This window comes from Macrosteles quadrilineatus, unplaced genomic scaffold (assembly GCF_028750875.1).
Source record: "Macrosteles quadrilineatus isolate MER2022 unplaced genomic scaffold, UCM_ALF_1.0 Scaffold_3__2_contigs__length_128488019, whole genome shotgun sequence".
NCBI classification, from domain to species: domain Eukaryota; kingdom Metazoa; phylum Arthropoda; class Insecta; order Hemiptera; family Cicadellidae; genus Macrosteles; species Macrosteles quadrilineatus.
The window spans coordinates 68,561,634-68,586,235 of NW_026542596.1; the positions used below are offsets into that span (position 1 = coordinate 68,561,634).

At 36.6% G+C, this 24,602-nt stretch overlaps 2 protein-coding genes across 3 annotated transcripts in view; one reads left to right on the forward strand and one right to left on the reverse strand.

Annotated features, from left to right (window-relative positions):
* On the forward strand, window positions 1-21,201 carry LOC128990913 (ATPase inhibitor mai-2, mitochondrial-like). The gene is made up of 3 exons (XM_054413569.1): window positions 1-181; window positions 15,410-15,551; window positions 20,926-21,201. Exons 1-3 carry the CDS (start codon window positions 126-128, stop codon window positions 21,064-21,066), a joined length of 339 nt encoding a protein of 112 aa, XP_054269544.1. The 5' UTR covers window positions 1-125; the 3' UTR covers window positions 21,067-21,201.
* Window positions 21,202-22,924: 1,723 nt separating this feature from the next.
* LOC128989919 (nucleoporin NUP42-like) overlaps window positions 22,925-24,602 on the reverse strand; it is a 34,163-nt gene continuing 32,485 nt past the window's right edge. The window contains exon 6 of one of the 2 annotated variants that reach the window (XM_054412052.1): window positions 22,925-23,439. In XM_054412052.1, coding sequence (XP_054268027.1) covers window positions 22,996-23,439 — 444 coding nt within the window. In that variant the 3' untranslated portion in view covers window positions 22,925-22,995. The remainder of the gene's footprint in view (window positions 23,440-24,602) is intronic. The other variant, XM_054412053.1, reaches the window with a different exon arrangement.

Genomic DNA, 24,602 nt, shown 5'->3' on the forward strand with positions numbered 1-24,602 from the left:
GACACTAGCACTAGACAGACTGACTGATCGAGGTTATTTTCGTTGAAAGCTTCCAAAGTTGTTCGCCTAAAGTTTACTTTTGAAATATTGTGCAACATCTATTTTATTCGTACAAATTGAATATCATGTCCTTATTTGCTAGGATCCTCAAGGTCACTGCAGAGCGAGGAGTTTTGATTTCGTAAGTATTTTATCAGCTACAAATAATTAATTAGCAAATAAATAATAAACTTAGTTTTGATGTTGGAACATGGTCTCGCAACATGATTGCCTCATTCGCCTGTTTCTGTTATGTCTTGTCTTGAGTATTGTCCATTCACTTTATTGAAGATTGAATCACCAAGTCATAGTGTTTTAAATATCTAAGGAAAACAATCTTAATATGAAATGTAGGCAATAATAAATTGTTGGTTACTTAACCCTTTGAGTGCCTCGAGCGGGTGAATAGTTATTTGTGCAACTAGTGAGAAAAGTGAGCAATTGACTCACTCGAGAGAAATCCTTACTCACAGGAATGGTTTCTCGAGTGAGGCAATTGTACTTTGAACTCGAGTTGCACATTATACTTTTCCTACAGTTACCATAAAACAAATAAATTGGTGAAGAAACATAACCTATTTTGACACAGAAGTGAACTTGTAATATAACATTTAATGTGAAATGACAAATACAACAGTACAACAGCTGACCAGCTGATTTACAGCCAGTGCTGCCAACGTATTTCGTGCGCATACGACGTTGCCTGCATGTTACGCGCTCACTATTTCGTGCCTTCTCGTTGCAAATCTGGAGTGAGACAAAGTAATTAGAGTGAGACAATGTTAACATTGTCTCACTGATGAGCGAATTGGCCACTTTGCTTTCTCAAATCAGTGAGAGAACATGTACATTGTTAGGTAACTGTAGGAAAACAATTTTATTTGAGGTTTGCCAGGCCTACATGTGGTGTTGCTTCTAGGAATGCCGACCATTTTTCCACATAAATGCAGGCGTTTAGGAAAATCGTTATAAAATACTTATTTATTAACATTTTTGGCCTAAATTTGTTTTGTTTTTTAAATTATTAGATCGTGAATTGTAAAATAATAATTTTAGTTGGGGTTTCATGAGCTAAAATAAAATATTTTCATAGACAAGACAGAAATATGGTGCACAGTTTATTCTCATTTTTAAAGTTTGAGTTAAAATAACCCAATTTAAAATTAACTTAAGTAACTTATTCATTGGAATTTAATTTTACATTCATTTTAAAAAGCATTAAAAACTAAAGAGAAATCATGTATAACAAATGTATTTAAGCTATTGTATTTGTCCAAAAAAATATGTAACATTTACTACAATGAGGTCTCGGAAAATTCTAGGCCCTACCCAGCAAACAACCTAAATCATGCTCTAAGACTTGTGTTGTTACAGACAAAACTATATCATTTTACATTTGACTATATTTTATGTTGTTATTATTATGTTTATTAATTCAAATTAGTCTTAGAATACTGTAGGCTACTATTAGAAGCCATGCACAAAATATACAAACGGTCAACATAAAATCATGCACCTTGGCCTGACTTACCAAGTCCAGTTACCGGGTACACACTTTATGTGATTAGCCACAAACTATCACCAAATGCACGATATTATAACTTTTAAATGTTAAAAATGTATTTTTCAACGATTCATGACCATAACCTGCGATTCTATAACCTAACAATTCGTAAACAAACATTTACTAGAACGTAAACAGTTGAAACAACAACACACGAACCAGCTGTGTAAAGTCGTCTAGTATTGCGTAATGGTTTTTGATTGGTTGACCACATTTCTCAGCTCCATTCTACAGTAAAAGAGCAAAATAGTTGTTGCCAACCTCCTTCTGTTGCATTTGGTGTGATTTGCAGCCAGCTTTATTGAAATGTGATACTGTATGAAGTGATTTTCTGAGCGTCTCGCTCCGAGACGCCGGCAGTACTCGCGCAACCTCGACCGTCTCGCTATGAGACGCTCGGCACTCAAGCTACGACAATAGTGCGTCTCGGAGCGAGACACGACGGCACTCAAAGGGTTAAGTTAATTCTTAAGTTACCTTTCCAGTAACTTAGCCTTCGTAGACTTCCGTATCTGTTGTAAAAAACAACCGAATGAAAATATCCATCGATATATCGATTATTTCATTCGATATAGGTATCGTTTGGTTAACCTTACCTAACTAATAAAACGATATATTGAATTAAATTACCGTATCGATATATCGAATAATTTTCATTCGGTTGTTTTTTTACAACAGATACGGAAGTGTACCCCTTAGCCAAACTTACTTGCTCGGAAAATGAATTTTTTTCAAAACGCTTTGATTTTGAAAATGCAAAATGTTGGAAAACGACAGAAGACGGAAAACAACATTTTTGCGGAAATAAGTCATGTGGGTAGGCCTACTCAAATTAACCGGTAGAGCAAGCTGAACATGAAGAGGCCTATTTCGAACACTTTTTATATTTGGCACTTTTGGGGCAAACACTTATTTCACCCTGAAAATCGCGTTTGAAAATCGCAAAAAGTGCAAAAAATCAGAGTTTTCCTTTATACTTTTAATGTGTTAACTATTACTTAGGACATTCACTTTTCCCCTCTGGCACTTTTTCGGCAACTGCCGTTTTTACCCAGAAAATCAGGTTTGAAAAATCATAAAAAACTGCAACGTGGGGAAAATGCCCGGCCCACTCCTCTACCAAACTAAATATAGCCTAATCTAACCTAACCTAACCCATGCTTAACCCTCCGAGTGTTATGCGTCGTAAAAGCGACTCATAACACACCCGCCGTGGTATTATGCGTCGCTTTTGCGACTCACAAACACTGTTTACGGAGAAGGCTCTGGGACTGACTGAATCGGATTGAACTGGATCGAGTTAGGTATCGTTCTTTTCGGCAGATTCTAAGCTTTCTTCCGATGTCTGTTTCTAGACGCTTTTCATTTTCGAGCCGATCATAATTGTAGCAGACAGATGACGTTTGTATTGTAAACAACTTTGTTTATTTACATCGGTGACTTGTGTGTTTTTGTACGTTTATCGTCGTTTTTAGTGGTAAAAATGGACAGTAGTGATATTCTTAATGCACTAGAAGATATATGTGATGTTGAAGGACTGGTTGATGATCCGGAAGAAGTAGGTAGTGACATTGATGTTAATTATCCTTCAGATTCTGAGCTATCATTGCTAGACTTTTTGTCAGGGAGTGGAGAAGAGTACCTATGTGCCCGATTTTAACGATTTAGAGACGTCAGTAATTGACGAAAATCTTGAAATTGAAAATGAACAACAAGGCCCTAATGCAGGTGCCTAGGCTAATACTGTCTTCCTAGTTTTGTTCAGTCCAGTGAATGGCTAGATGTTTAATCTCTATCTATTTCCCACTGTACTGAACAGAACGCAAGGGATTATTACAGATGTATCCTTAAATATATCCCTAAATTAGGCTTCTACCCCTATAATAGGCTTCTATCCCCTATAATAGGCTTCTACCCCTAAATTAGGGTTAGGGGTAGTTTCTAGAGGGTATCTTCTAGAGGTTTTCTTCTTATCTTGAGTCCTTAATATGAAATAGGAGACTTATTAGAGTGATTTTGAGAATTTAAAAGGTAATAGGGTGTTACCTGGGTTGATCTCTACCCCTGACTACCTCTAGTTTCTAGTGTTACTCCCCTTATGGTAGATATAGGAAATTGATTAGTTTCTTGGAATAAGATTAAGTGGATTACCACCCTAGAGAGGATATTAGGTAATCAAGTAGTCTAAACCCTATGGAAATTATTATGTATTAAACTAGCTAGTAAGGCATTTGTCTGTAAGGTACCGGTAATAAATTTGCCAAACATCTGTCATGATCACTTGATTAGTATTCCATAGCTAACTGATTATTTATTTAGTGAACAGTCTACTATTTTAAGATTTTAGTATTTAACCCTCCGAGTGTTATTTGTCGATGCTTCGACACATAACACACTTTGTGTAGTGTTTTGTGTCGATGCATCGACTCACAAACACTGTTTACGGCGAAGGCTCTATGACTGACAAAATCGGATTGAACTGGATCGAGTTAGGTATCGTTTTATTTGTCAGATTCAGAGCTTTCTCCGGAGGTCTGTCTCTAAGCGCTTTTCATTTTAGTTCCGAAAATATTGTAGCAGACAGCTGACGTGCGTATTTGTAAACAGCTTGGTTAACCTCGCACCGATGACTGATGTGTTTTATTACGTTTATCATTGTTTTACATCTTACATCTTACATAGGTCCTCTTCATCGCAGTCGTAGAGACTGGAGAATCGTCATTTAAGTTACTTCTTTCTCTTCTTATAATAGCCCTATGTGGTAGTTATGATCTTCATAGAACTCTTTGATGGTGTAGTATGGTCTTTGAAGGAGGTAGTTTTTTAGTGCAGCAGTAATTTTTTTTTGTGTTGTTTATTGTTTTGAGATGTTGTGGAAGTAGGTTGTAGAGCTTTGCTCCCATTGCAGTGGGGGTTTTGTTGGTTTTGTTTAATCTGTTTTGTTGGGTGTTATAGTTCGATTTTGATCTGGTGTTGTGGTTGTGGCATGTTTGTCTGGTTTCAGGCGGATTTTGTTTTATGAAATTGATGGTGTCAAATATGTATTGAGAGGTTAGGGTTAGGATTTGGTGTTTTATGAAAAGGGGCTTGCAGTGTTTGAGGTAGTGGGATTGGTCTATGATTCTGGCTGCTTTCTTTTGAATGATTTGTATTTCTTTTAATAGGCTTTCGCTGGCACTTCCCCATGCAATTGAGCCGAATTTCAGGTGTGAAGAGAAGATTCCATGGTAAGCCATCTTAGTAGTTTCTTCGTTGGTGATTTCCCTGATTCTTCTGAGGGCATAGATAGCTGATGAGAGTTTTCGCTGGAGCCTTTCCAAGTGGGGGTGCCAGTTTAGTTGCTGGTCAAGAATGATGCCCAAGGAATTTGGTTGTGGGGTTGGCATTTGTTGTGTCTTCTTGAGTTAGAGGTTTGTTTGTTGGAGTGAATTTCAGGCAGACAGTTTTAGATTCGTTGATTCGGAGATTTAGGCTATTGCAGATTTTTTTTGCTGTGTCTATTGTTTTTTCTGTTAGATTAGGTGTTGGTATGCCTGGAACTATAATGGTCGTGTCGTCGGCAAACATTATACATGTATTGTCTGCTGGTAGGGGTCCTAGTACTGAGCCTTGAGGTATGCCTTGAGTGATGGTTTGCAGTTTTGATCTGGATTTGGTAATGAAGTTTCCACTTTGGTGTTCAATTTCAATGAGTTGTTGTCTATTGTAGAGGTAGCTTTTTATCCAATCTAGAGCTTTGTTCTTGATGTTTAGGGCTGATATTTTTTGGAGAAGTAGGTTATGGTCTAGGCTGTCAAACGCTTTTTGGAGATCTAGAAATACGCCGTTTGCTGTTTTTTTTATCCTCCCAGATATTGGTTATGGTGTTGCAGAGTTGAGACAGAGCGGTATTTATGGATTTCTTTTCTCTGAATCCGTGCTGGTTGTCGCTTAGGAAGTGGTTGTTTTCCAGGAAAGTTATTATTTGGGAGTTGATTATTTTTTCCAGATATTTGGATAGGGCCGGTAGTATTGAAATTGGTCTATAGTTTTCGGTTAGGGTGGTATCTCCTTTCTTGAATTTGGGGTAGACCAGAGCTTGTTTCATGGCTTGTGGAACTGTGGCTTGTATTATGGAAGTGTTGATAATATTTGTCAAAGGAGGGATCAGTTCATTCTTGCAGTGTTTTAGGATTTTGTTTGGGATTTCGTCCAGTCCGCACGAAGATTTTGGAGGAAGGATTTTGAAGAGCTTATCGAGTTCATGTTCGGTGATTGTTTTGAAGGCAGATAGATGTGGTTTCTGTGTCATATCAAGTGGGGTTGGATCAGATGCTTTGGGTTACCGATGTTGATAAAATAGTTGTTGAAAGTGTTGCAGATCTTGCAGATTGATTTTAGTGTTAAAAATCAAAAATAGTGATATACGTGGTGCATTATAAGAAGATTTAAGTGATTTTGAAGGGCTGGTTGATGATCCTGAAGAAGTAGGTAGTGATATTGATGTAAATTATCAGCCAGATTCCTAGCTATGGTTAGGCTATGCATTCTTAGCTAAACGCTATGTACTGAAATCTGTTTTTGCCCATAACTTATTTATTTGCAAATCTACTTCCTTATATTATTATATATTTGTAATCCTCATAAAATTTAGAACAAAGTGGCTATTTTCAAATATTTATAGGCCTATAATTTATACAATTTCATTGAGCGCAAACTTATTTTTTTTTTGAAATTTTTCCAAAATATTTTTTTTTTACCTAAAAAATTTTTTTTGAAACAAATGTTCCTTATGTTTTTTGTATAATATTGAAGCCCATGATTTTCCAAACAAAATGGTATATAGAACAGTATAATTAACATTGTTTTCAAGCTTCTTAGATCCGTTTTAATAAAACCTTGCAAATGAGCAAAAAATAGGCAGACATTAAGGCCAAAACAAGGGACACTCGGAGCGTTAATAGAGTTTTGAATTGGTTGAACCAAAAAACTAGTTTGATCCACTTTGCAATTATTGCCTAGATAAACTCTATTAATAGTTTAATTATAGTACAAGTCTGATAAAACACTACAAGTTTAACAACTGAGAGAATTAGACCGACTATTTCAAATCATGGTATAGTGTACATAGATCAGCAAATATTTGCTCAATAAGCATTCTATTGTTGTGAAATCTTAAACCACACAAGTGTTGAATTGTTTACTGTTGTAAACTAATAGCTCTTTTAAATATGTTTTGAATTAATCATGAGTGTATGAAAGATATTATCTTTAAAATTAATAATTAATTATTTAATGGAGGTTAAAAAGATTATTGACAGTTCCTTAAGTATTTATAGAGGATTAATGGATAGTAGTCTATGAGTATTTTTATTGTTATTAAGTATTTGGGTCACAGTTTGAGATTTAACTTTTAAATGTAGACCAAAAAATGTTCAATACATTGAGTGATTGAGTGGTTAAATACAATATTGATTGATATTATAAGGCCTTACCTTAGCAATCCTGTTTTTTGATCCGAAATTAATTTCGGGCCCGAAGGTCCATCATCAGTCGGGATCTAGTAGACCAAATTTTCTAAAATAGAATCCACCCGTTGGGTTTCGTATTAAGTTTCACAACATTGATACCTGATGATTGATTACAAAACCTTTAAATTTTAACCATTTCTTCTCATATTTGAGTTGAATCTAAGATTTCATTGGTTACACAATAATTTGTCACCAAGTTATAATTATTGAAGCTTAGTGTCCAAAACTTTATTACTTTAAACACAACGCTTATAAAAAATATACCAATTTGCCAAAAAATAACACAGCATCAAGTAGATTACAGTGCTATCTGTGGGAAGTAGATGAACTATCAGTAGGACACCTAGTGGTGATCGGCTCAACTAATGAGAGGTACCTGGTGGTAAACTGGTGAACCTTCACTAGCACATCTAGTGATGAATGTTTGAATCAAAGTGTTAACATATTCTTTTATTTTTTAACTTTACAATTTACTAGATAATCTTATTGGTGGATGTTTCAATCCCTATAATCCATAAAACATCTAGAATGTATATTTTTAATGCTTCACAACTACTGTACATATTACCAAGTCAAGGCTCATATCATAAGATAAGAAATATGATTACTTGTTTCTCACGTTTGGAACTATTATCTGATTGCTACCTGCTTCGACCTTAAATATCAAACATCACAGTGCTGCACTAGTTAAGAATTTGAAAACTCAATTCAATTACCTACAACAATCTAAAAATTGAAGTATTATTAGCAGGAGTAAAGCTAATGAGACATGGATAAATTGTGAATAGTAGACTTGTGTTGAAATGTATAAGCTGTCATCTGTAAAGAATTATGTCCATTTATCTCATTCTTTGGGAAATGCAAAAGAATTGACTGGTTTATGCTAAAACTGCTATCCATCATATAAGTTAAAACTTATATGGGTTGTGACTTTTAAACACTAAAATCACTAGGAAATCCTTATTAAAAAACTCATATAGGGTTAATTAAACTCATTAAAGGCAAACTATTACCTATTAACCTCTCAAGAAATATTATATTACCTATCAAGCTAAACTAGGTGGCGTTCGCAGAGGCATCCACAAAATTGAGCGGAGTCATCAAGGGTTTATATTATATTGTTTTGGTCATACTGCAGTAATACCAGTCGTTTTTAATGCATGCGTTGCGGGTCTAAAGTAGCAATATTACTCTTTAGGAAGTAAAAAATGTTTTTATCCTCTATGGAGTAAAAAATCAGCTGTTGTCAACTCAGTTGTAAATTTCTATTATAAACGATTGCATGTATCGAAATATGTATCGATTCGTGCTTCGAAATTATTTTAACCTACAGTCTACAGTCTCTTCCTAAAGCGTTTTAGCTTTGCAGATACATTAATCCATTACCACACTCAACACGCTCACCTTTACTACTTCCTTCACCACCCCCTACGTCGTGGACCTATTTCCCTCTCTTCCCATAACATTTTAGGATTGCAGATATATTAATGCAATTGCCAAAGACAGTTCCCACACTCTGCACTGCAAGCCTTACCACTTCCTTCACCATTTCTTACGTCTTAGACTTGTTTCCTTCCCTTCTCATAGCATTTTTGCATTAAAGATACATCAGTCTAACTGCCACAGACGGCTTTCACACTATGTTCATACTTTACTACTTTCTAAGCCTTTTTCTACATCGTGGACCTGTTTTCATCACTTTCCATAGCAATTTAGTATTTTAGATACGTTAATCTAAAATTGCCACAAACATTCCCCACACTCCGCACTGCTAGCCTTTACTACTTCTTCCACCATTTTCTATGTCGTGGGGATGCTTCCATCCCTTCTCATAGCATTTCAGCATTGCAGATACATTAATATAACTGCTACAAACGGTTTCCAGTTCCCACACTCCACACTGCTCACCTTACTAATTCCTTCACCACTTCATACGTCTCGGAAATTTTCTCTCCCTTCCCAAAGCATTTTATTATTGCAGATACCTTAATCTAATTGTCATAAACAGTTTCTATACTCCGGACAGCTTGCCTTGACTACTTCCCTCATCACTTCCTACGTCGCGGACCCGTTATCCTCCCTTCCCATAGCATTTTTTGATTGCAGATATCTTCATCTAATCGTCATAAACAGTTCCCACACTCCGGACTGCTCGCCTTTACTACTTCCTTCACCACTTCCTACGTAGCGGACCTGTTTCCCTCACTTCCCATAGCATCATAGGATTGCAGATACCTTAATCTAATCGTCATAAACAGTTCCCACACTCCGGACAGCTTGCCTTGACTACCTTCTTCACCACTTCCTACACCGTGGAACTGTTTTCCTCCCTTCCCACAGCATTTTATGATTGCAGATACCTTAATCTAATCGTCATAAATAGTTCCCACACTCTGGACTGCTCGCCTTTACTACTTCCATCGCCACTTACTACGCCACGGACCTTTTTCCCACCCTTTCCATAGCATTTTATGATTGCAGATACCTTAATCTAATCGTCATAAACAGTTCCCACACTCCGCACAGCTCGCCTTGACTACTTCCTTCATCACTTCCTACGTGACGGACATGTTTCCCTCCCTTCCCATAGCATCATAGGATAGCAAATACCTTATTATAATGGTCATAAGCAGTACCCACACTCCAGACAGCTTGCCTTGACTACTTCCTTCATCACTTCCTACGTCGCGGACCCGTTTTCCTCCCTTCCCATAGCATTTTATGATTGCAGATACCTTAATCTAATCGTCATAAACAGTTCCAACACTCCGGACTGCTCGCCTTAATTACTTCCTTCGCCACTTCCTACGCCTTGGACCTGTTTCCTTCCCTTTCCGTAGCCTTTTATGATTGCAGATACCTTAATCTAATCGTCATAAACAGTTCCCACACTCCGGACAGCTTGCCTTGACTACTTCCTTCATCACTTCCAAAGTCGCGGACCCGTTATCCTCCCTTCCCATAGCATTTTATGATTGCAGATATGTTCATCTAATCGTCATAAACAGTTCCCATACTCCGGACTGCTCGCCTTTACTACTTCCTTCACCACTTCCTACGTGACGGACATGTTTCCCTCCCTTCCCATAGCATCATAGGATTGCAAATACCTTAATATAATGGTCATAAGCAGTTCCCACACTTTGGACAGCTTGCCTTGACTACTTCCTTCATCACTTCCTACGTCGCGGACCCGTTTTCCTCCCTGCCCATAGCATTTTATGATTGCAGATACCTCAATCTAATGGTCATAAACAGTTACAACACTCCGGACTGCACGCCTTTACTACTCCCTTCGCCACTTCCTACGCCACGGAACTGTTTCCCTCCCTTCCCATAGCATTTTATGATTGCAGATACCTCAGTCTAATCGTCATAAACAGTTCCAACACTCCGGACTGCTCGCCTTTACTACTTCCTTCGCCACTTCCTACGCCACGGAACTGTTTCCCTCCCTTCCCATAGCATTTTATGATTGCAGATACCTCAGTCTAATCGTCATAAACAGTTCCAACACTCCGGACTGCTCGCCTTTACTACTTCCTTCGCCACTTCCTGCGCCACGGAACTGTTTCCCTCCCTTTCCATAGAATTTTATGATTGCAGATACCTTAATCTAATTGTCATAAACAGTTCCTACACTCCGGACAGCTTGCCTTGACTACTTCCTTCATAACTTCCTACGTCGCGGACCCGTTTTCCTCCGTTCTCATAGCATTTTATGATTGCAGATACCTCAATCTAATCTTCATAAACAGTTACAACACTCCGGACTGCACGCCTTTACTACTCCCTTCGCCACTTCCTACGCCACGGAACTGTTTCCCTCCCTTCCCATAGCATTTTATGATTGCAGATACCTCAGTCTAATCGTCATAAACAGTTCCAACACTCCGGACTGCTCGCCTTTACTACTTCCTTCGCCACTTCCTACGCCACGGAACTGTTTCCCTCCCTTTCCATAGAATTTTATGATTGCAGATACCTTAATCTAATTGTCATAAACAGTTCCTACACTCCGGACAGCTTGCCTTGACTACTTCCTTCATCACTTCCTACGCCGTTATCCTTCCTTCCCATAGCATTTTATGATTACAGATATCTTCATCTAATCGTCATAAACAGTTCCCACACTCCGGACTGCTTGCCTTTACTACTTCCTTCACCACTTCCTACGTGACGGACATGTTTCCCTCTCTTCCCATAGCATCATAGGATTGCAAATACCTTAATATAATGGTCATAAGCAGTTCCCACACTCCGGAGAGCTTGCCTTGACTACTTCCTTCATCACTTCCTACGTCGCAGACCCGTTTTCCTCCCTCCCCTTATAATTTTTGGAATGCAGATACCGGTACCTAAATCTAATCGTCATAAACAGTTTCCACAATCCAGACTGTTCACCTTTAGTACTTCCTTTAACACTTCCTACGTCGCGGACCTCAAGCTAGTGTCGTCATTTGATTATTTTATGATCCATACCACCGTTTATGTTCTAATATCTGTGGAATAATGCTATCAGCTATTTATTTATCTACTGCATTCAAAAGTCAACAGCTGATCATATGTCTTTGTTTATGTGTCAAATACTGCTTCCATAAGGATTACATTGAAACTTTGAGACCCAGTGGGGCGGATTCCTGAGAGTTATTTTTAACGCCATATAGATGTTGGCACTCACCGATATGGTCTTTATTACCATCCAAAATTTGAAATCGATTGATTCAGCCGTCTAGGAGGAGTTTGCGTATTACGAAATGCATAAAAGTCGACGTATAAGAGCTTCGCTCGCTCCGCTCAATAAATAGGCAAAAAACAGTCTAGTAGCTTTTAAGATTGTAAAAATATCTTATTACCTGTTTAGACAACTACCTGAATACTACCTTTCACAGTTCTAAACTACTTCATATCAAAAGAATCTTTAGTTTACCATAGGGGTTTAAAAACACAATAGAAACACGAAACTACCCCTATAGATACCTTGGATTAGGGTATATCCCCCCGAACCTCCAAGTCAGACCTCAGTTTCAAGTTAGGGCTACAGGACTCAAAGATTTACCGGTACCCCCCAGAAATTCTTCCCCTATACATTATTTGAACCTATTTTTGACAGCTGCCTTTTGGAATCTCATTACTAGAGAAACTGCTTTAGCAGTACAGTCGAGCCCTAGTCTAGAGGGTCAGCAGGCTAATTTAAACAAAATATCAATATTTTATAGTAATTCAAAGTTTAATCAACAAAATTGACGAATTGGACATGCTGTTCAAGGTGCAACATTTTTCAGTATTGTGCTTTAGTGAACATTGGCTTAATAGCAGCAACTACGATATTTATAACCTTGAAGGTTATAGCCTGGGGAGCATCTTTTGTCGCTCAATCATTATCGACGGTGGTGAGGCAATTTATATCTCCACAGCTACGGACTTTGAAGTTTTGGATACATCCTCCTTCTGTATTGAACTTCACTTTGAAATATGTGCTGTGAAGCTATCAACTTTAAGATTATAGTATTATCCCTATATAGATCTCCTGCTGGTGACATGAAAATTTTCCTGCGCAACAACTTGAGGCTACACTGAGTTATTTCAGTAAGTTTGAAGCCAAAGTTGTTATGTGTGGTGACTTCAACATAGATGTGCTTAAGAACGATAGTAATTGTTCACTTCTTCATAATTGCGCTTCAATTAGTTGGTTAAATCAAAATTTTTGAATCCTATCTAACAAATAGGCGACAAAAAGTTAGTGTTAAGGGTTCAATGTCAGTCGCTACCCAGGTTGAGTACGGTATACCGCAGGGCTCGGTCCTGGGCCCATTCCTATTTTCGGTTATGGTTAACGACTTGCCTGATAATGTCTCTGCTAGTACTGCCATGTTTGCTGATGATGCGACTTTTTTTAGAAGCGAGAAAAATTGTAATGACCTTTATTGCACCATGAATGAAGTAGTTCTTAAAGAGGCAGCTGAATGGTATGCAGCTAACAAATTTCTCCTTAACTTGAATAAGACACAGAATAAAACTTTCTCTCTAGACGTAAGAGCACCGAAAGAGGCAGATGATGACAGTAGCGTTGAACTTTTAGGTGTCCATCTTGATCCTAAGTTAGTTTAAGGGATACTCATGTTACTAAGGTTTGTTCAAAGCTTTCCAAAGTTGTTCACATGTTGCGTCGCCTTAGATTTAGCCTACCTAGTCATTACTTACGATCTTGTTATTTTGCTTTTTTCATAGTGTTTTGCTCTATTCTATTTTGTACTGGGGCAATAGTTAAAAAATAAGTGAAGTTTTAGTGATCCAGAAAAAGGCTGTGAGGATTTTATTTAATGTAGACCCTGATGAGCACTGTAGGCCCTTGTTCAAACAAGCCAAGATTTTAACTGTGATAAATGTATATGTTTTTGTGTGTTTTATGTTATGTTAAGAAGAATTTAGATAACTTCACTTTGTCAAACCAACAACAAGATCTTGGTTTTTTGGGTTTTTTATTGTGTTTTTTTTTTTTAATGCGCAAAACATGTTTTTCACTCATAACTTATTTATTTGATAACTTACCTCACTATATGATTATATATTTGAAATCCTCATAAAATTTAGAACAAATTGGCTATTTTCAAATAGTTATAGGCCTATAATTTACACAATATTATTGAGCGCAAACCTATTTTTTTCCAATTTTTCCATAATAAAAAAAAAATTTCTCCAAACAAAATTTTTTGAAACAAATGTTTTTTTATGTTTTATGTATAATATTGAAGCCCGTGATTTTCCAAACAAAATGGTATATAAAACAGTATAATTAACAGTGTTTTTAAGCTTCTCAGATTCGTTTTAATAAAACCTTGCAAATGCGCAATAAATAGGCAAACATTAAGGCCTATACTATGGACACTTGGAGGGTTAAGTTAGCAATATGCCGAAAATGACGGGTTTTTTGTTAAACCAAGGTTATGTTACGTTAAGTTAGGTTAGGTTAGTTTAGATTATATTTAGTTTGGTAAAGGAGTGGGCCGGGCATTTTCGGAACTTTGCAAGTTTTTTTATGATTTTTCAAACTTGATATCCTGGGTAAAAACGGCAGTTGCCGAAAAAGTGCCAGAGAAGAAAAGTACCTAATTAAAATGTCCTAAATATAATAGTAAAAACACAATAAAGTATAAATAAAAATATTAAAAAATAAAAATAAACACGGTTTTCAAACTCCATTTTCAGGGTGAAATAGGCTGATTGAAGCCTGAAAACTCTACCAGAAAAGTTGTTCCAGCAGAGGATTAAATCGTGCTTGTTGGACAACCCCTGCAATTCTGTGCAGAACTTGTAATACTATTGTCTTGACTTGGCCTATTGCCAGATTGTGTTTAATGGCTGAATAAATTATTTGATTTGGTACTTGCCGTCTACAGTCAAAACGTTTATGACAAACTCATCCTCCTAAAAGAACATGAAGAAGACCAGCACAGCTACAACACCAGAAGAACACAAGACCTTGATATGCCACGCTGTTGTTTGAGTCGTAACTTACACCACGGAAGGGAAAACATACTACTATAACCCAGAATGCCAACCGCATGGTAAAAAGCATTAAGTGTTTTCAGAGAGCTTTGCTGAGTGCATGGCAACGCTGGTGGCGCTGCCTACGATTGACAGGCAAAGCTCTCTCAAAACACTTAAAGCTTTTTACCATGCGGTTGGCATTCTGGGTTATAGTAGTATGTTTTCTTTGCTTACACTAAAATGTTATCCCCGCTCTGCAATAAAAGTTTTTCATACAGTGCGAGTGTGTGAGATGGAACTACCAAAATTTAAAAAGGTTGTTCTTGGAGCTCTAGGCCACAATATTCATTATGGGAACTCGATGAAGAGCCAATTTTCAAACCTTGGCCCAAAATATATCCACCATGTCACAGTAAAATGTAAATATTGTAAATAGTGAAATTGACACAATCTATCCAACAGTGTCGGTCAAGGATAAAGACTTCAAGTGAATAAATTACTCACTTAACTGCACTTCATAACTAAACCTTGGAACTAATTGGGAGGATGTAGGCAACAACAACAAAGGTTAATCTAATATAATCCAAGTTTTCAAAACTATAGTACCTGTAGCAAAAACAAAAAAACTTTTAATCCCTAGTTGTAATACTTACTAGCCCCTCTGTAAAATACCTTTAGACTTACTTTGTACTCACAAACATTTTGATCTCAAATCAATTTTTTAATAATAAAAATTAAACATGGCCAGGGATTACAGTAGTATTAAAATGGAAGTTTGTTACCAAAATGTTAACTCTTGCTGCAGCCCTCTAAGAGCCATGAGTCAAATTGGAGATCTTGGGAGTGGCGCAGGGAAGGGAGGTGGCGGAGGTGGTAGCATCAGATCGGCTGGCGGAGCTTTTGGAAAAATGGAGGCAGCCAATGAAGAAGAATACTTCTACAAGCAGGTGAGAACCAGATTTGTAAAACATGTGGTGACAATCCTCAAAGCGGAATATCTTCCCCGGTTCAACAATAAAACTATTTTATTCTCTCTATTATAAAATAGTTGCCTGGCTTGAAATTATATAAATAAATAGATTAAAAGGTCATTATTTACATGCAGGTTTTCCTTAGGTTTTTCAAACTTAGGACTTAGGATACTCAAGTCGAAATTAAAAACTAAACAAGCGTAATCTGGCTCTTTGTGTGGAAAACATCCAATTTCCTCCCTTACTTAGAATCTAGAAAACTTGAGTCGTATACTTCCATATACAATGACATATATCTGATACAAAATTTGCTTGTTAGATAGTGGAAGCTTGTTCTAAGGTTTTCATGAGACTCAAAGAAGGGGAAAGGATAATAGCTAACGTAAAAATTAAATTTAATAAAAACTTTAATAAAATTTAATTTTATTTTTATTAAATTAAAGATTTTTACTGTTATTAACCTTTATATTTTAGAACTTGTTATTTATTCTTAAAAAAAAAACTACCAGTCATGGTCCTGAATGAAGATGTACATCCCTACAATACTTGTGGTAGACATCAAATAAGTTACCAGCACCTCCGTTTGAGCAAATCTTTAAATAGCCATAAGAAAGCTTATAATAAGGTAGTTGTTATTAATGTAAATAAGTATCCACAAAAAAATATTTTTAAAAAATTCAGTGACTGGCTCTTAAGAAATCCTTTTTGCAGTATTGAAGAGTTCCTAGAACAACCTGTGATAAGTCTGTAACTTGTATCCAAATCTGTTAATTATTTCTATATAGTCTATTTTTGTTTTCTTCAACTTTGTTAATTGTTCATTTGTTAAATTGTTTATAGTCTATTGTGATTGTTAACCCTGTAGTTAAAAGGAATTTGTACAACATAGACTCATACCCAAGTTACCTCTGATTATTTAGACAATGAACATTGAAATTTTATGTTCTGCTCCACTGACAATGTCAATGCATGTAAATGTCCTTGATAATAAATGATTTGATTTAATTTTGATTTGATAATTTGTATGATTAAAAAAAAAACAAAGTAAAAATATTACTGATTATGTTTGCATATGTTGTGTGAGTGTTAAATAAAAGAATAGTTTTCATGTACTTGTCTTTTATTCACAATTAGAATTAACACTCAAATCATAACAACAAATGTAAATAATAATATATCTGAACTGAGACAGCTGACTATTAAGAAAGGTATATAGAAATCCTACAGCATATTAATCTGTCCCCCCCCCCCCCCCCTAGGACGCCACTTGTCCCTAGCCTGGAACTGTTTATACATTAGCCTACTTTAGGTTAGGTCAAGAAGGTCCTGGCATTATCATTATGATCAAATCCTTTGGTGATTGGTGAAATTTGGTGGGATCTCGGGGACCATAGTCCTGTGCTCAGCCTCTAGACCAGTTCGCTCCTCAAACATTTAGGGTTAAGACATATACATCAGTCATAGTTATCTTAACTTAAACAAAGTGGTTTTTGTTCTGTTATGAATAAATAATGTAAGCCTTATACATGATGTAAATTATTAATTTGTGGATCATCTCACCAGCTATCAGAATATAGAATTGAATTATAAAGTTTAGAGCCTATGGACCTATCAAGAGCAGTAGCCTACAAAACTTACCGCCGCTTTATTATTTACGTGATTCATTGCTATACAGTGTTTTGTTAGTTTTTAGGTGAGTTTGAGTAAGCCATGATTTTAAACAGTACAGTTTGTATAACTGAACCAAGATAAATGACCAAAAATGGCATGATTGCGCAATAATAATAATTGTACAAATTTCACTATCCGCGGTCTCCCTCCCCCCGCCTATTTCCGGATAGTAGAGATTCTAAATTACAGCAGTGTGGGATATTTTAAGGCCCTATGCTCCAGAAAAAGTCAACAGATTAAGTTAAGTCAAGAAGTATTACAATACTTTAAAATAAATTAAGCCAATGCTACTTAATTGTGTTTTACCGAGGACAAATCTCGACTATTGACTGGGGTGCTGTTTTGTAAACCTTGATTTAGCAAAATTCCTTCAAACCTAACCTCAATACAATGAACTTTTCCTACAGTTACCTAACAATGTACATGTTCTCTCGCTGATTTGAGAAAGCAAAGTGGCAAATTCGCTCATCAGTGTCTCACTCTAATTACTTTGTCTCACTCCAGATTTGCAACGTGAAGGCACGAAATAGTGAGTGCGTAGCATGCAGGCAACGTCGTACGCGCGCGAAATACGTTGGCAGCACTGGCTGTAAATCAGCTGGTCAGCTGTTGTACTGTTGTATTTGTCACTTCACATTAAATGTTATATTAAAAGTTCACTTCTGTGTGAAAATAGGTTATGTTTCTTCACAAGTTTATTTGTTTTATGGTAACTGTAGGAAAAGTATAATGTGCAACTCGAGTTCAAAGTACAATTGCCTCACTCGAGAAACCATTCCTCACTCGCCTACGGCTCGTGAGTAAGGATTTCTCTCGAGTGAGTCAATTGCTCACTTTTCTCACTAGTTGCACAAATAACTATTGTTATGGAAAATTCAGTTTGGTCCCTTAAGATTTGTTATAACAAGATTAGACTGTTTGTGACATTATGTATGATTTTTTTTATACACATGATACAAAAAAAGTACAATAGACAATAGACAATAGACAATAGACAATGATCTTTATTTACATATTCGTTGAGAACAGTACATGCGTCAGAATAATAATTAAAATTTGTTGATTTAATATGTTGTTAAAGCTGGTTGTCAAGGAATTCTTTTTCTGAGTAGAATGGCCTTTCTTGCAGCCATGTTGTTAATTGGTTCTTGAAACGGTGAGTTGGTTCATTTCTAAGTTGTTCTGGTAGGTTGTTGAAATACAGGGCCCCTTTGTACGATGGCTTCTTTTCAAAGAGACTTAGATGGTGAGGTGGTATTGCAAAGCTTGAGGCGTTCCGTGTATTGTGATGGTGAATGTCTCTGTTTCTTGTTTGGTTTGTGGAGATGGCATGGAGAATTGCCTCACGGATGTAAAGTGATGTCAGTGTGAGGATTTTTAGTTCCTTAAATGCATCACGACTGCTTTCTTGATATTGAAGGCCTGCTAGGCATCTTATAGCTCTTTTTTGTTGGATAAGTACTCTTTTTAGGTAGTTGTTGGATGTACTTCCCCAGACCACCAGACCATACCTGAGGTGTGACTCGACCAGGGCATGGTAGGCTGTTTTTGCGGTGTCCAGACCACCAACCTGCTTCATTCGCCTGATGACATGAATGCCAGAGCGTAGCTTCTTGCAGAGTTGGTCAATGTGCTGTTTCCATGTCAGTTTTGAATCCATGATAATGCCGAGATATTTGGTACTATTTTGTGCTTCTATCCCAGGGATTAATACGTTTGTGTCTTTATTTTTAGTAGAGTAGTTCAGCTGAACAGTTTTCTTTTCATTTAGAGCCAATTCGTTTACTGTACAATATAGTTTAGTCATGTTGAAGGTTATATTGATGTTTCGGTTTAAAGTTTCCGTTGATTTGTCGGTTAGTGTGATGACAGTGTCATCTGCATACATTGTGGTTTGGCAGTATTCTTGTAGCTGGTCTGGTAGGTCATTTGTGAGGAGGAGGAACAGGACTGGTCCGAGAACTGATCCCTGTGGTACTCCTCTCCGTATAGGGACAGTTTCGGAATGTATTTTATGGCGAGTGTTTTTTTCTACATGCTGAATCTCAACTAGTTGCTGTCTGCCATTAAGATAGCTGTGGAACCATTGTTTAGACTTTCCCTCAATACCCAGAGCTCCCAATTTTCTAAGAAGTGTCTTGTGGTTAAGGCAGTCAAAGGCCTTGCTAAAGTCCAGAAACAGACTTGTGACTGAGGAGCCGTCTTCTAGTTGTTCTATTATGTGCTCGGTGAGCTGTATTAAGGCAGTGGAAGTGGATCTTCCTTTAAGGAAGCCATGTTGCTGGCTGGTGAGCAGCAGGTTTTGGTCTAGATGGGATATTAGTCTGTTAAGGACGATTTTTTCAAAGATTTTAGAGAAGGTCGGTATAAGTGAAATTGGTCTGTAACTTTTAGCATCTGTGTTTGGTCCACTTTTATATTTAGGGTATACCTTGGCAGTTTTGAGCTGTGTTGGGAAGACCCCTTGTTTGAGAGACTTATTTATGAGTGCTGTTAGTGGGTTAATCAGTTCATTTTTGCATGTTTTGACCAGTTTGGCTGATATTTCATCAGTGCCAGATGAAGTTTTTGGTTTAAGTGAGTCTATTGCTTTTAGTACTTCGTTATGTGTTGCAAGCTGAAATTTTAGTTTGTTAGCTGTTAAAGGAGGAATTTCAGGGGTTCTGGTGTGTGTGTTGGTGTTGTTTGCCTGAAGTGTCCTTTCCGCGGCTGTAGCAAAAAAACTGTTGAGGTGGTTTGCTATTTTGATTGGGTCCTGTAATGTCTCCCCATCTACTAGGAGTTCCCACTCATTTGCTATACTGGTACTTGATTTTCTCTCATTATTTATAACCTGCCAGAGTGCCTTGGACTTGTTGTCGGCATTGCTTATATAGTCGGATGTTTGAGTTTTCCTCAAAGTCTTTAGTCTTAGGTCATAGTCCCTTTTTCTTGCTGCGGTTTCTGCTTTGTCTTCAGGTAGACCTGTGCGGTTTTCTTTTTCCAGGGCATTTATATATAGATTTTTTAGTCTAGAGCATTCAGCATCCCAGCAGTTTTTTTGATTGTGTTGTTTTCTCCTTGTCATTTTTACTGGGCAGGTCTCATTTAGTATTCCTTGGATAGCCCTGTGAAAGTTGTTATAAGATTCATCGACATCTTCTATGTGGTAGACACAATCCCAGGGTTGTTCATGGAGCCTGGTTTTAAATAGATTTATGGTGTTTTTGTTGAGAGTTCTTCTTTTCTCCTTAAAGAAGTAGTACAAGAAGTCATTAAAGATTTTAATGATTTGATTTAATAAAAATTTAATTTCTGTGACTCACGGAAATGACAAACTTTGAGTGGTAGAACTTTATGGATTAATATTACAGGTTTTACTAATCTGTTATCCCGGATGCTCTGTAGAACTCTTAGCCCAACTGTTCAGAAAAATACCAAATTCACCTTGAACAGTGAGGTAATAATTATATCATTTAGAAACTGACTAGCATTAATAAGTCACAAAAAAAGTTTTAGAAGAAAATTACACATAAGTTTTAATTTAATAACCAGCTGAAAAAACATGGCATAGTCATTAGACAAAGAAACATTGATGAGCGATTATACATATTTTAAATCATCAAGCTTTGCTAATTCAGTATTGCAAATCAAGTTGTAGGCTACTTTTTTAATATTGTAAATTGAAACTATATTTCAGCAAAGAGCTCAGTTGGAGAAGTTGAAAGAAGATTTGCATGACGAAATCAGCTTCCACGAGGAGCAGATCAAGCGACATCAAGAAGCAATCGAAAGACACAAGAACAGGGTGATTCAGATGGAGCAGGGAGGCAACAAGTAGACTGAAGCCCTCGTGTTAGACCCGAGTATTATGATCATCTTAGAATCACACTTTCATTATTAATGTAACTGTGGAACTGATTTTTCACTTTGTACTATTCAATCAATTATTTACTATTAAATGCATGTAAGATAACTGCAGGCTACGGTTGATTATTCCTTAGCCTTTTCTTGCCATGAAATCAAATCACTGACTATGAAAAATACTCGATTCCCTTGTTAGAGTTGCAAGTTTTAGGACAAAAATTACTTATTATATTATATATTATACACCATTATTTTGTTACCTTCATTGATAGCCTATAAATGACCAATGGCATCTGGGTCTGGAAACTATCTCTCTGGTATCAAGCAGTAACCTTGAAGGCGAACACTACAACATCACGGCTAGCCTGACAATCCTGTGTTGTGAAAACTAAAAGAGAAATAGCAATATATCTAAAAAAAAATTCCAATTAAGTTCTTCAAGGAAAACCCCTGATTGCAGCTGGTTCGGTGGTGGGACGCCTTTCTAAAGGCAATGCTTTTTAGCGAAATACCCATGGTTACGTTAAACACCAAACGTTACGTTCTCGGGACCCACTTATAAGTCATTATTAATAGTCTATCATTATTTATTATCATACATTTATTAATATTATCATTTACCCTGAGAAACACACAACTGAATGAAAATTGTGGGGATGATGTTATTTAAAGTAGAATATCTAGTCCAACACACTAGGCCTATTGTTTGAGAACCTTTAAATTATTTAGAACCAAAGTTGACCAACTATTTACAAGACACTTTATCTGGATTGAATATTGTTTAGTAAATTTAGTGTATGTTCATGTTGTATTCATCACAAATCCATCCTACCTAACAATATTCCGTAATCGTGGCACTAACATTATCATCTTCTGTGTCTGCAGTAACATTATCATAATCTTAACGTCGTAAAGATTCGTCCAAAAACAAATGGGCTAGGTTGGTCCTTTGCATACTGTAAATTTTTTTAAAATAGCAAAAACTTTGAAGACATGATTTTTTTTTTTTTATTACAGCATTAATCACGCCAAAAAAGACCCAAAACGATTTAAATCCACGTATAAAATTATCAATAACGGTGAACAGAGAATATTATAAAAAAATATTATTTTTATGTACAGCACTTCCCCTTTCTTACCTAGTCTTCTTACCGTCAGCATTGCAGACATCACATGGCTATTGGTGATTGCCAATTGGAAATTTTTTGACCCAAGCTTCTCAAAGTCTTCCCAAACCATTACAAAAACCATGACATATCCTCCGTGTTATATTTTCCCATTTAACAAACTTTTTGCTTTAAATAAAACTCCTGAATATATATACTCAGTTCCATACTTGTATTATACACTTAAAGAACTTATTTGATAGTTTTTTTCTTTGAAGTTCTCATTGGCAAAGATGAAAAATTAATTTAAATGTTGTCAATTTAATTTACATTTTGTTTTAGTTTAAAATCGTTGATTCAAATTTTGTTCTAAACATTTTAAAAACTACCTAACTTAATCCTCTCAGAAAAATGAAAATATTAAAAAAGACACTGCCAAATTTCATTTTTGATGTAAGCCTCCAAACTACGTTTAGTATTTAAAAGAATTTATTTTCATTTATTGTAACATAGACATTAACTGCGGACATTAATGAATTATGACATCCTTCAACACCTGAAGATGACTTCATGAGAAGTCAAAACTAGTTGCGGTACAGGCAACAGTTTGGATTGAGCCGAAGCAAGTATTGAAATCAATTTTCCAATACCAAAAGTTAGTCTACAGAAATAATTTTTCTCTTCAGATAACAATCAATGGGACGTAAGGAATTTAAATATCATAAATTCTAAAGGAAAAATCTTTAATGCTAATGTTTCCAGACAAAGTTCATAATATTTAACATATTATAAGTGAATTACATATTGCAAAACATCCTTGGTGGAGGTTTAATTGGTATTGAGCCAAGTACAAACCTGTCTGCTTGGAAAGCTACAAGCTCCGCCTCTGTCAAGGCTTCTTTGGCTGAGTACGCTTGATTGTCAACCAGAGTGCGGGAAACTGAGAGAGGCGAGGCAAAAGCCGAAGTTGATTGATTACTGGGGAAAATGGGTGGTGAAGGCGATGTATTTTGATTACTTGAGAATACAGGGGAAGCCTGGCTATTCAAGAACAAAGGATTGTTTTGTTGGTACGGTTGTGGTTGCTGTTGCTGCTGAAGAGAGAAAGAGATGGAAGCTGGTTGCGCTTGCTGTGTTGGAGGCTCGGTGACACTGCTCCCTACAAAAGGTGAGGAAAATATTGTTGAAGGTTGATCTTTGGTTTGCACCCTTTGTTGCTCACTCTCTTGCAACCATCTGTCCTGATAACGGAGGGGTGTGTTAGAAGGTTTTACATAATGTTTGATTAATTGTCAAGAGGTTATAGAGCAGCACATTCAAAGCAAGTGGATCATTTGATGATACAACTATGAAAGACATTTAATAATCGGTTCGCCAATAAAAATCGTGAACTGTCTATGTAATATTTAATCATAAATGAATGTATTTGTAGTCACTTTCATGTTAATTGTAATTTTAATAAAAATCATTTACAGTAGTTTTAACAGTAGGGTAGTACCAAATTATGAGTAAAACATGTACCTACTAAATGAATATTATTTAAAGGAATAACCAATTGGTAGTTAAATTTCTTGTGTTGGTTAAAATGCCTGCTCCGCTCAATACTGCAGACAACTACATAGAACACCTAGTTGGCATAATTTAAGTTAGAATGAAGTCTGTTTCACACTACAGCACAAGGTGTGGTATGTCGACCTGAGTATAAGCTAAGTGAACGCACAAAGCCAACCGTAACTGCACAGGCCCCTTCACCTCCGTGGGGGGGAGGGGTGCCCTGTGCTTCGGGCAAATACAAAAAATATTCAAGTCTTGGCAAATTTTGTTTTTGAATAATCCCCAATAACCGCTGTTTGTCCTATTTTTGTGGTGTTCTGTAAAATTACTACTCACACTAGCCGCTGGGAGCGTAAAAATCATTAAAATTGTTGCTGAGATCGCAGAAATTTATAAGCATAAGCAACAATATGGCGATTGGGGGTATAACTCAATAGTAAGGGACCCTGCTTTGCATGTTTGCACAGAGCCACACACTACCTAATACCGACTCTGCTAACACACACTATACAAACAAAATTATGACAAAGATTAAATAACTCAGAGATTTTCTTGTCAAACAAAGATTTATAATATTACCATAACAATGCTGCTAATCCCCTTCTATTATATCCCTTGCTATTCCTACACACCCATCAAGTCATCTGACAGAACAAAACACAAATTGTTTTGAGGCGTTAGTGGTTTGCAGTTGGCCAAACAAAATTGACAGTGTAAAATTACACTGGCCAAAATAAAAGGATTGATTGAATCAGAAATAGCTTAGTTTGGTCGCGTTTTGTGTTACACACTCTCTTATAGGTTTTCAAATATAATTAAATTGGAATTAAAATTACGCTTTCTAAAGTCG

Excerpts from the sequence above, each read along its gene's own strand:
- LOC128990913 (XM_054413569.1), top strand. The coding sequence starts at position 126 with ATGTCCTTATTTGCTAGGATCCTCAAGGTCACTGCAGAGCGAGGAGTT. Across the intron at positions 182-15,409 it reads GAGCGAGGAGTTTTGATTTC|CCCTCTAAGAGCCATGAGTC; the intron begins GTAAGTATTTTA and ends CTCTTGCTGCAG. Across the intron at positions 15,552-20,925 it reads AAGAATACTTCTACAAGCAG|CAAAGAGCTCAGTTGGAGAA; the intron begins GTGAGAACCAGA and ends ACTATATTTCAG.